Genomic DNA, 12,656 nt, shown 5'->3' with positions numbered 1-12,656 from the left:
CACAGCAACCTCAAACTCTTGGGCTCAAGCAATTCTCTTGCCTTAGCATCCCAAGTAGCTGGGACTATAGGCGCCTGCCACAACACCTGGCTATTTTTAGAGATGAGGTCTTGCTCTTGCTCAGGCTGGTCTTGAACTCCTGAGCTCAGGCAATCCACCCACCGCCACCTCCCAGAGTGCTAGGATTACTCCCTCCTGGTCTCCTGCCAAGTTCTTTTAAGTACACTACTTTTCAGGCTGGTGCCCTCTGTGCTAGAGGCTGACCCTTGTACAGGACACAGCTTTTTGCAGTACCCATACATTCTATTACTTCCTGTTATTGAGACCAAGCAAGGGGTTTCTTTCATCAAGGAGTGTCTCCTGTGGTTCATACATGCTGTCAAAGCCATTCATTTTCAGTTCCTGCTGTTCCCTTTAGAGACTCTCCACACCTAAAAATCCACCCACATCAGATGATGTTTGAATTTCCTTTCCAGCAGTAACGGAAAGAAAATGGACTCTGTTCTGAAAGGTTCTGAGCAAATCTGAGGACCCTTTACTGAGCCTGCATCTGCAATCTGTCCTCAGAGTAAACAGGCTGTGGGAGGTACCATGACTTTGGAGAAGGGATTCATGTCCAGTCTGTTCCTTTTGTCTTGCATAAGGCTCCTTCTCTAAATGCTATGAGTCCCAACGGCTAGAAACAAAGACCAGGGAGGATTCTGACTGGGGCCCTCTCAGCAAACATCCTTCCTTCATTTGGTAGCCACGGCTAGCTTCTTCTAGGCAGGGAGCACAATAGAGTGTGAGGATGGATAAACAAGCGAGGTCCACTCTTAAGCAGGACGTGGAATAGTGACTAGAACTGATTTTAGCAGTGGAGAAAACTTTTTAAACAGGGGGCCAGTTCACTGTCCCTCAGACCTTTGGAGGGCCGGACTGCGGCCCCGGGACGAGTGAACTACTAAGCAGCGGCAGCAAAAACACCCGGCGGACCAGATAAATGTCCGAGGTGGGCCGCATGTGGCCCGCGGGCTGGGCTGTAGTTTGAGGACGCCTAGTTATAGGGAGTGGCTTAGAGGAAGACTGGGAGCTCTGATGAGTGGGTGGGGGGAGACCTGAAGAGGAGCAGGGACTCGGAGGAGATGTGAGAAATGCCGCAGGACGGGCGTGCGAAGGGAGAGATGGGTGGGAGGCGAGGGCCCCTGAACCTCAGAAGTGCTGGTATTGCTTTCCCACACGCTACGGGACTGTGGACTGGAGAAGCGCTGTTGCCTTGGCAACCCCCAACCGAGTTCTGGGCCTTTGAGAGGGCTGTTCGGGGCGTGTCCTGAGGACAGTGCGCGGCTCCGGTTGGCTAACAGCGCCGGAGGGGTGTAACTATGGGTGGTGCAAGACGGCGGTTGACTGGCGGCGTGAGCTGGCGCGAGTGCGGATCTGAGACCGCGGCCGTTGGCTGAGGAGCCCCTCCCGCACCGAGTGCTCCAGGTCCGGGAGCTACTCCTCAGCGCCCGCCTGGTACCGCCGCTGATGGATGTCCCGCCGCTCCCCGCGCCGCCGCCTTCCGCCCCGCGCTGCCCGCCGGGTACCGACACGAGCGACGTCCTGCAACAAATTATGGCCATCACTAACCAGAGCCTGGACGAAGCGCAGGCCAGGTATTGCCCGCGGGCTAGGCCGGGGCCGAGCCGACTCGAGCAGAGATGCAGGCGGCGCAGGGAAAGGGGCTGGGGCGGCGGGGGCGGGGTGGGGCCGTCGGCTGACGGGGAGTGTTTGCGAAGGCCTAGAGGGGATCTCCAAGGACGAAGGATGTTTGGGGTTAAAATGGGACGGGTTGGACAGGCCTTATGGGAAGTCTCTGGACAAGGGGGTTTGGGAGTTTATGACAGAGATAAGAGATGGGTACACACGGGACTTTTGAGGAGTGAACGACTAAATAGTAGGGTTAATGGGTTCATGGGACTTAAGCGAGTGGGAAGTTTTTTTGTTTTTTTGTTTTTTTGTTTTTTAAGACAGAATGTCTGAGTTGCCCAGGCTAGAGTGCTGTGGCATCAGCCTAGCTCACAGCAACCTTAAACTCCTGGGCTCAAGTAATCCTCCTGCCTCAGCCTCCCAAGTAGGGCACTATGGGTGCCGCCTCAATGCCCACCTACTTTTTCTATTTTTAGTAGAGACAGGCTGATCTCCAGCTCCTGACCTCCAGGTGATGCCATCCACTGTTACCCTAAATAACCATTACATACTACTGGACCGGCCCTGGCAGGGCCAGATGAACCCATGTGCTACTTACTATCTGGAGTTACTTATCCTCCTAAAAGGCCTTCTATTATAGATAAATTTAAAAACACTGAACACTCTGAAGACCATAGTGCCAAAGATCCAGTATACAAGGAATAGGGGGCAATGGCTCATACCTGTAATCCTAGTGCTCTAGGGAGGCTGAGGTGGGTGGATTGCTTGAGCTCCAGAGTTTGAGACCAGCCTGAGCAAGAGGGAAACCCAGTCTTTAAAAATAGCTGGGCATTGTGGTAGGCTCTGAGGCAAGAGGATCTCTTGAGCCCAAGAGTTTGAAGTTGCTGTGAGCTATGACACCATGGCACTCTACTCAGGGTGACAAAGGGAGGCTCTGTCTCAGAAACAAAATATACGAAGTATACTTAATAATGCACTTAGTAAAATAATGACTATAAAGTAAGAATTATGTTAAAAAAATAACCATTTTAAAATAAGGAGATATAGGCTCGGTGCCCGTAGCATAGTTTATGGTGCCAGCCACATACACTGAGGCTAATGAGCTCAAGCCCCACCCAGGCCAGCTAAGCAACAATGACAACTACAACAGAAAATAGCTGGGCATTGTGGTGGGCACCCATAGTCTGTGCTACTTGGGAGGCTAAAGCAAGAGAATCGCTTAAGCCCAAGAGTTTGATGTTGCTGTGAGCTGTGATGCCACAGCACTCTACCCAAGGCAATGTAGTGAGACTCTGTCTCAAAAAATAAAATAAAATAAGGAGATATTGTATAACCTTATAACCTATAGAAAATCTGTTTAATATATATTATAACAAATAATAACATTACTAATGTTTACTTTTACTGTGAAAATTAAAAATAACAAAAATTCCCCAAACGACAGAATAGCTCTTTAAAAAGATATCCTCACTGTTTTCCAGAATTGCTAGCTTTTCTATAAGTAAAAGCAAAACTATTGGGCAGTGCCTGTAGCTCAGCGGGTAAGGGCGCCGGCCACATACACCACATTGGCAGGTTCAAACCCAGCCTGGGCTAGCTAAAACAACAAAGACAACTGCAACAACAACAACAAGAAAAAGAAAATTGCCAGGTGTTGTGCTGGGCGCCTATAGTCCCAGCTACTTGGGAGGCTGAGGCAAGAGAATCACTTAAACCCAAGAGTTTGAGGTTGCTGTGAGCTATGACACTACAGCACTCTACCAAGGGTGACTAAGTGAGACTGTCTCAAAAAAAAAAAAAAAAGTAAAACTGTTGATATTTCATCCACTTCTCCATTAATTGATTTCGATGACAAGCAGACAGACTTCTTGGTCCAACAACATATTTTGGTGACCATAAAGGAACCATCAGCTGGGCGGCATGTTGCCTAGGGCCCTGAGGATCTGCTTGGACAGGTGAGACCAGAGGTGCCCTCCCTTTGTATTCCTAGGGTTGTGCACAATATGAGGCATCTAGCGTTCAGTAAAGTTCTGTGGCACTGAGGAGGTTCTGGAAGGATTAATAGGAGCTGGAGGAGGGGGGAGACGGGCTCTTTATACCCAGGAATGTCCCCACAGAGGCAGTGCCTTGGGTGTGTCCTGAGAGCTGCCCATGTTCCTTCTAGTCAGAGCAGAAATAGCTTAAAGGGTAAGCTCCACTCAGATATGGCCTTCCTCAGGCATTTGTGACCTAGCATAGCTCCTAGGCTACTGCTTTTTTCCTACAGCAAACTCCTGAGATTCTGGTTGGCCCTTGAGAGGCTTTAGAATGGAATGTCGTTGATCACCTCTTCCTTATTATTTTGGAAGACAGCTCTTTTTTTTTTTTTATTAGACAAATTCTTGATCTGTTGCCCAAAATAGAGTGCAGTGGCATCATCGTAGCTCACTGCAATCTCAAACTCCTGGACTCAAGCAGTCCTCCTGCCTCAGCTTCCCAAATAGGCTGAGATTACAGGTGTGTGCCACCATACCTGCTGATTTTTCTGTGCTTAGTAGAGACAAGGTCTTGTTCTTGCTCAGGCTGTCTCAACCTCCTGACCTCAAGGAATCCCCCCTCTTTGGCTTCCCAGAGTGTTAGGATTACAAGCATGGATCACCACAACAGGCTAATACAGCTCTTTCTGATTTAAGTCTAAGAAATGAAATACCAGGTTGAGGAAAGTGGGGGAGGGATTATTCATGCTTGATACTGGAGCTATTTAGTAGCTGGTTCCTGGCTTCTTGATGAGGTGGGGAGACCCCTGGGTTCCTTCACCGTCTTAGGCCCTAGCCTTTAGGTGTGAACTCAAGACTCTAAAGCAGGCGTCCTCAAACTACAGCCCATGGACCACATGCAGCCCGCCAAGGACATTTATGCGGCCAGTCTGGTGTTTTTGCCGCCACTGCCTGTCCTGCTTAGCAGCTGACTCGTCCCGGCGCCCACAGTCCGGCCGCTCAATGGTCTGAGGGACAGTGAACTGACCCCCTGTTTAAAAAGTTTGAGGACCCCTGCTCTAAAGGTCACCTGAGTTCAGACAACCTGTCTTCAGTCCCCAGGTAGTTCTCTTACTTCACTCTGGAGAAAACAAAGCTTGGAGTCTTTTCCTCACAGTTAACTCTGTAGCCTGGTAGATTATCAACCTGGGAGGGGAAGCAGATTGTGTCTCTCTTAACTGACCAAGTGAAGCTTTTGCAAGCCGTTTTGACCCTGCCCTTTTTCAACATGCCTAAGAATCCCTTTCATAACCCCTGGAGTCAATTCACCTCAACTGTGTAGCAAGAAAGAATTTTTCATCTCAGATGTGAGGCCCTCTCAACCTGTTTCATCACCAGAAGTATGTTTAAAGAAGGAAAATATACCTCTCTTCTTAAACATGCATTTTTTTTTTTAAGAGACAGAGTCTTACTCTCAGTAGAGCGCTGTAGTATCACAGCTCACAGCAACCTCCAGCTCTTGGGCCCAGGTGATTCTCTTGCCTCAGCCTCCCGAGTAGCTGGGACACAGGCATCTGCCACAACACCTGGCTATTTTTTGGTTGTAGTTGTCATTGTTGTTCAGGAGGCCCAGGGTGCTGGATTTGAACCCGCTAGCTCCAGTGTATGTGGCTGGTGCTCTAGCAGCTGACCTACAGGCGCCAAGCTTTTTTTTTTTTTTTTTTGAGACCCATCTCTGTCACCCTGGATAGAGTGCCCTGGCTTCATAGCTCACAGCAACCTCAAACTACTGGGTTCAAGTGATCCACTTACCTCAGCCTCCCAAGTAGCTGGGACTGTAGGTACCTACCACAACACCCAGCTAGTTTTTCTATTTTTAGCAGAGATGGGATCTTGCTCTTAATTAGACTGGTGTTGAACTCCTGAGCTCAAGCAAGCCACCCACCTCAGCCTCCTAGAGTGCTAGGATTATAGGTTTTAGCCTCTGTGCCTGGTTATTTCATATGCTTCTGTCAACCACCTTTATGTGTGATTTATGAAAATTATCAGTCTAGGGTAACGTATCTGTCAGGGCTATCAGGCTCTAAAGTTCTCCCCCCTAAAATTCTTTGACTAAAGCTGGAAATTTCTGAGGGTTGATTTTTAGAAACCGGATAGAAACAGGAAGCAGGCTTGGCACTGTAACAGAGTGGTTCTGGTGCCAGCCACATGCACTGAGGTTGGTAGGTAGGTTCAACTCTGGCTCAGGCCTCCTAAACAACAATGACAAGTGCAATAAGAAAATAGCCAGGCATTCTGGTGAGTGCCTGTAGTCCCAGCTACTTGGGAGGCTGAGGCAAGAGAATCGCATAAGCCCAAAAGTTTGAGGTTGCTCTGAGCTGTGACGCCATGGCACTCTACCAGGGTTGACATAGTGAGACTCTGTCTCAAAAGAAAAAAGAAAGAAACAGGAAGCAGAACATTCAACAGTGTCATCTTGGAGACCCAGGCTTCATCCTTATCTGACACTCAGAAAGAAGCAAATTGTCGTTCAGGCTGTTTTAACAATAATGTAGACTGGGTGGTTTATAAACAACAGATATGCTATTTCTCACATTTCTGAGAGACTGAAAAGTCCAAGGTCAAGTTCCAGATTCTGTATCTGGTGAGGACCTTTTTTCTGGTTCAGGTTCACAGACAGCTGTCTTCACATGGCAGAGGAGCTAGGCAGCTCTCTGGGGTATCTTTATGAACTGATCATCTCTCAGAGGTATTACCTCCAAATATCACCACATTAGGAAATAGATTTCAACATTAGAAGTTTGGGAGAATATAAACATTCAGTATATAGCACAGCTGAAGAGGACTGGCCTTTCTTCAAGTCATTCTGCATATTAGAACAGCAGGCAGGTTGTATTGCTCAATTAATAGGTCTGGGCTATAGCAATTCTTTCTTTTTTTTTTTTTCTTTTTGAGACAGGATCTCATTAACTTGAATTCTTGGGCTCAAATGATTCCCCCTACCTTAGCCTCCTGAGTAGTTGGTACTACAGGCATACACCTGGCTTATAGTGGTCACATCTTGATCTCTTACTTGCAATTGCAAACTGATACACTAGACAGCTGTACCATCAGATGTGACAGCCACTCACCCACTCAACCATGTATCTTTTTTTTTTTTTTTTTTTTTTTTGCAGTTTTTGGCCAGGGCTGGGTTTGAACCCGCCACCTCCATCATATGGGGCAGGGCTCCTTTGAGCCACAGGCGCCGCCCTATTTTTTTATTTTAATTTTATTTTAATTTTTTCTTTTATTGAGACAGAGTCTCACTTTGTCACCCTCGGTAGAGTGCTGTGGTGTCATAGCTCACAGCAAACTCAAACTCTTGAGCTCAAGTAATTCTCTTGTCTCAGCCTCCCAAGTAGCTGGGACTACAGGCGCCTGTCACAATGCCCAGCTATTTTTTTTATTTTAAGAGACAGGGTCTTACACTGGTCTCAGACCTGTGAGCTTAGGCAATCCACTCACTTCAGCCTCCCAAAGTGCTAGGATTATAGGAGTGAGCCACCGTGCCTGGTCTATGTATCTTTTTAAATTAAAATAAATTATAGGCTCAGCCCGTGGTGCTCAAGCAGCTAAGGTGCCAGCCACATACACCTGAGCTGGCAGGTTCGAATCTAGCCCGGGCCCACCAAACAACAATGACAGCTTTATGGCTGAGCGTATGGTGGGCACCTGTAGTCCCAGCTACTTGGGAGGCAGAGGCAGGAGAACAGCTTGAGCCCAGGAGTTGGAGGTTGCTGTGAACTGTGATGCCATGACACTCTACCCAGGGTGACAGCTTGAGGCTCTGTCTCAAAAAAAAAAATAATAAAATAAATTATAGTTAAATAAAATTAAGCATTCATTTTCTCAGTCTGCATTTCAGGTGCTTAATAGACATGGCCAGTAGCTACCATATTACCATACATAGAGGACATTTCCATCATCACAAAAAATTCTTCTGAATAGTATTGCTGTAGAGCAGTGCTTCTCAGGCTTGATATGCGGCATATCTCTGTGAAAATCATATGATAGTGCAAGTTCTGATATAACAGGTCTTTGTGGAGCCCAAGAGTCCATATTTCTTTTCCTTTTTTTTTTTTTAAACAGAGTCTTGCTCTATTGCCTAGGCTAGAGTACCATGACCTCAACCTAGCTCACAGCAACCTCAGAATCCTGAGTTCAAGCAATCCTTCTATCTCAGCTGGAACTATAGGTGCCTGCCACCATTTTTCTATTTTTAGTAGAGTTAGCATCTTGCTTTATTCAGACTCTGTGCAAGATCTCAAACTCTTGATTTCAAGGGATCCTCCCACTGTGTGGTCTTCTAGAGTGGTAGGATCACAGATGTAAGCCACCACACTCAGCCAAGAGTCCACATTTCTTTTTTTTTTTTTTTTTTTTTTTTTGAGACAGTTTCACTATGTCACCCTCAGTAGAGTGCTGTGGCATCACAGCTCACAGCAACCTCCAACTCTTGGGCTTAAGTGATTCTCTTGCCTCAGCCTTCCAAAGTAGCTGGGACTACAGGCACCCACCACAACACCTGGCTATGTTTTTGTTGTAGTTGTCATTGTTTAGCAGGCCCAGGCAGGGTTCAGACCTGCCTGCCTTAGTATATGTAGCTGGTGCCCTAACCACTGAGCTGCAGGCGCCAAGCTGTCTGTTTACATTTTACAAGAAAATAAGGTTTTAGAGGTGCTAGAGTGGTTTCTATATTCTCTTCATGTAGTCTATATAAAATCATAGCACAAAACATAATAATTGTTTGTTAAACTTTGAGTGTGATAAATAATGACTGCTAGGTTTTTCTTTCTTTCTTTTTTTTCAGAGTCTCACTCTGTTACCCTGATTAGAGTGCTCTGGCGTCATAGCTCACAGCAACCTCAAACTCTTGGGGTTGAGCAGTCCTTTTGCCTCAGCCTCCCAAGTAGCTGGGAGTACAGGCACCCACCATGATGCCCAACTAGATTTATTTATTTATTCAGAAATAAAGCCCTGGGTAGAGTCCAAGTAGCTGGGACTACAGGTGCCCTCCAAAAGGCTCGACTATTTTTAGAGACCAGACCTCCCCCTAGCTCAAGCTGGTCTTGAACTATTGAGCTCCGGCGATCGGCCCACCTCGACCTCCCAGAGTGCTGGGATTACAGGCATGAGCCACTGCCCAGCCTAAGATAAGAGACTTAAATAACATAACATAACATCACCATGGGAAATGGCTGTACTGTCACCTTTGCTACACTGCAAGTAACAGGTTCTTCCTGAACTCAAGGAAAGAAAATTATACAAGGACATGAGTCATTACAAGTTACCTTTAGGGTGTGTTCATCAAGGAAGTTAATTCATCCCCTTTGGTGATATTACTTAGTTATTGATGATTTGCAGTCAGCTGCTTGATCTTTAGACTAAGAACATGCTCTGAAAGCTTAGGCAATTGTTTTCTTTTCATAATAAACCACAGAAATATACTGTGAAATTACTTTGTCTACATTAAAGGGTGCTTCAGAGTATTTCTAAAATTAGATGTTTTTATAAGCAGAACACTGATGAAAAACATTCCTAGAGTCTGCTGTAGGGACACAGAACAGCTAACTTTATTCTCTTCTCTCTTATTGTTTTTTTGTTTGTTTGTTTTGAGACAGAGTCTCGCTATGTTGCCCTCAGTAGAATATCATGGCGTCATAGCTTATAGCAACCTCAAACTCTTGGGCTTAAGTGATTCTCTTGCCTTAGCCTCCCAAGCAGCTGGGACTATAGGCATCCACCACAACACCCTGTTATTTTTTAGTTGTAGTTGTCATTGTTGTTTGGCAGGCCTGGGCTGTATTCGAACCCTCCAGCTCCAGCGTATGTGGCTGGTACCCTAGCCGCTGAGCTATAGTCACCGAGTTGTCTTCTCTCTTATTGTTAATATTAAATTTTCAGGAGATAAATTATAACCAGAGTCCGTTCTAATTAATGTTAATACTTCTTCCATGGAAGGAAGCCATTTAATATTTTAGGCTGAATATTCCTTGTGATCAACTACTGTACATCTTATAAGAAAAACTAATGTTTGGGGGTGGCGCCTGTGGCTCAGTGAGTAGGGCGCTGGCCCCATATATACCGAGGGTGGGGGGTTCAAACCCGCCCTGGCCAAACTGCAACAAAAAATAGCTGGGCATTGTGGCGGGCACCTGTAGTCCCAGCTATTCTGGAGGCTGAGGCAAGAGAATCGCCTAAGCCCAGAAGTTGGAGGTTGCTGTGAGCTATGATGCTACAGCACTCTAAGGAGGGTGACAAAGTAAGACTCTATCTCTACAACGACAACAACAACAAAAAACTAATGTTTGGGTTTAGATTTTTTTTTTTTTTTGAGACAGTGTCTCACTTTGTCACCCTCAGTAGAGTAAGGTGAGCAGATTTTAACATTGGTAAAGCTGGGACACCATTGACTAGGGCGGGGAGGGGGGTTTTTAATTAAAAATTTGGTCTATATGGAGCAACAAAAATTTTCATAGAACGCAAAAATAGTATTGTAATTTTTTTTTAATTTCAACATAAGTACAATTTACAAATATAATACATTTAAAAAATTATGTATAGTATTATTTTATTCTTTGGCATATTTTTCATTTTAGTGAATTTTTTTAGTAGATTGCTGTTGTTTAAAAGGTCATGAAATTTTTCACAAGAATTTGTTAAATTATATTTCACACATAAAATGGCTTTGAAAGTCTCAACATTTAATTGTGATTTTTCTGATGCCCACGCTTTATTTACCGTAAAACGTATTTACCGCGTTTTACCAAAAAATGCATTCAGTCACAGCATTTAGTTCCTGGTAAGGACAGCGCATATCCACAATTTTTAGTGCATTGTTGTATGGAACATAGTTTGTTTCAAAATGATGAAATATTTCTAACCATTTGTTCTCTATTGTGATTTTTGCTGATGCCCAAGATTTAACCTTTTCCTTATCAATATTTTTTTGAATCATGATACCTTGTAAGTCGTAAGTGTCACTTTCAAGGCCAGCGCTAGATTTTTTGCTGCCACTATAAAATGTAAATAATATGAGTACTGTCTGCTAAATTCATGAAATAAATAAACAAATTACTTACCTAAATTATCTGAATAGCTGATTTGTTGACATCACTTGTTTAACTAGCACTAGCACGCAGTACGATGTGTATTGTCTAAGAGACAGTTACAAAATGTTTTCGTCATTGCCAGTGCCAAAAAATGCCATTGTTCATTAAGTCCAAACAATGGTGGTTGAATTCTGATCAACAATGCAAACTTTGATAAGCAGTTCTTGATAATCAGTTCTCAACAATTATTTATTATTAAAGTTTAACATTATAAAATTAACAAAAATAATATAAAACTCATATCCTGGTGAAATAGCCACATGGCAGCCGAAAACCATATATTCCCTTCCCATTCTCCCACTGTTCCCTAGCTTGTTGTGCTTTCTTTGCAAAAATCAGGACTTTTTTAAAATGCCGCAGGATGTGGGACAAATTGTTAAAAATCGGGACTGTCCTGCCAAAAGTGGGATGTCTGGTCACCTTACAGTAGAGTTCCGTGGGGTCATAGCTCACAGCACCTTGAACTCTTGGGCTCAAGCAATCCTCTCACCTCACCCTCCCAAGTAGCTGGGATTACATGTGCCCACTGCAGTGCCCAGCTATTTTTAGAAACGTCATCTCACTCTGGCTCAGGCTGTTCTCCAACCTGTAAACTCAGGCAATCCACCCACCTTGGCCTCCCAAGTGCTAGGATTACAGGCATGAGCCACCTCGCTTGGCCCTCCACAAACATTTTCATATTTGGGGTTTAGAAACATAAATCTTAGATCTGTACCCCAGCTCTAGCCTTTGAAAGGCATGCCACAGAAGGACATGGTAAACTTGGAAGGCATTTGGAAAATGAAGATACTGTCTAGAAAGCTGAGGTGGGAGGATCACTTGAGCTCAGGAGTTTGAGACTAGACTGCACAAGAGCAAGACCTGACTCTACACCAAAATAGAAAAAATTAGCTGGGTCTGGTGGTACACACCTGTAGTCCCAGCTACTTGGGAGGCTTAGGCAGGAAAATCACTTAAGCCCAGGAATTTGAGGTTGCAGTCAGCTACAATGATGCCACTGTGCTCTAGATGGGGTGACACAATGAGACTTTATCTCAAAAAAAAAAAAAGGAAGAAGGGCGGCACCTATGGCTCAAAGGAGTAGGGAGCTGGCCCCACATGCCAGAGTTGGTAGGTTCAAACCCAGCCCTGGCCAAAAACTGCCAAAAAAAAAAAAAAAAAAAGGAAGAAGATACTCTCTTATAGGTTAACAAAGTATCGGGCATTGTGGCAGGTGTTTGGCCTTCCTCACAGTGTTAATGTCATCTGACTTCTATCATGAAGTTAATGACTTTTAGGTACCTTATCCAACCTTGGCAGCATCTTTTAACACTGGATGCTTTGGATGACAGAGTTACAGGATCTAAAATCATAGTACTAGTAAATGTTGAAGTAATGGTATAGTGCACATGAAGTTCTGCTACATGTACACACTGCTGCAATTTCAATTATCATCACTATCATTTGCATTATCAGATTCTCCGTCTAGACTGGTTTTTGGCATATAACATGTGCTAGTGCTAGTATCTCCTTTTTTTTCTTTTTCTTTTTTTTTTTGAGACAGAGTTTCACTTTGTTACCCTTGGTAGAGTACCAAGGTGTCATAGCTCACAGCAACCTCAAACTCCTGGGCTTAAGGGATTTTTTTGCCTCAGCCTCCCAAGTGGCTGGGACTAAAAGCGCCTGTCACAACACCCAGCTATTTTTAGAGATGTAGTCTCACTCTGTCTCAGGCTGGTCTCTATCTGTGAGCTCAGGCAATCCACCTGCCTCAGCCTCCCAAGTGCTGGGATTACAGGTGTCAGTCACCGTGCCTGTCCAGTATCTCTTATTTTTAAAAACACAAGAAACAACAATTTAAAAAACCTCTCTCTCTCTTTTTTTTTTTTTTTTTTTT

General features: G+C 44.8%; 1 protein-coding gene across 1 annotated transcript in view; it reads left to right on the top strand.

Annotated features, from left to right (window-relative positions):
- The first annotated feature begins 1,491 nt into the window (after positions 1–1,491).
- The window catches only part of PBX4 (PBX homeobox 4), a 59,396-nt gene continuing 48,231 nt past the window's right edge, over positions 1,492–12,656 (top strand). The window contains exon 1 of the mRNA XM_012809413.1: positions 1,492–1,637. Within this exon, the coding sequence (XP_012664867.1) occupies positions 1,510–1,637 (128 nt within the window). The 5' untranslated portion in view covers positions 1,492–1,509. The remainder of the gene's footprint in view (positions 1,638–12,656) is intronic.

This window comes from Otolemur garnettii, unplaced genomic scaffold (genome assembly GCF_000181295.1).
Source record: "Otolemur garnettii isolate 467f Iridium unplaced genomic scaffold, OtoGar3 scaffold00105, whole genome shotgun sequence".
Taxonomy (NCBI): Eukaryota; Metazoa; Chordata; class Mammalia; order Primates; family Galagidae; genus Otolemur; species Otolemur garnettii.
This window is presented reverse-complemented; position numbering and strand designations above follow the sequence as displayed.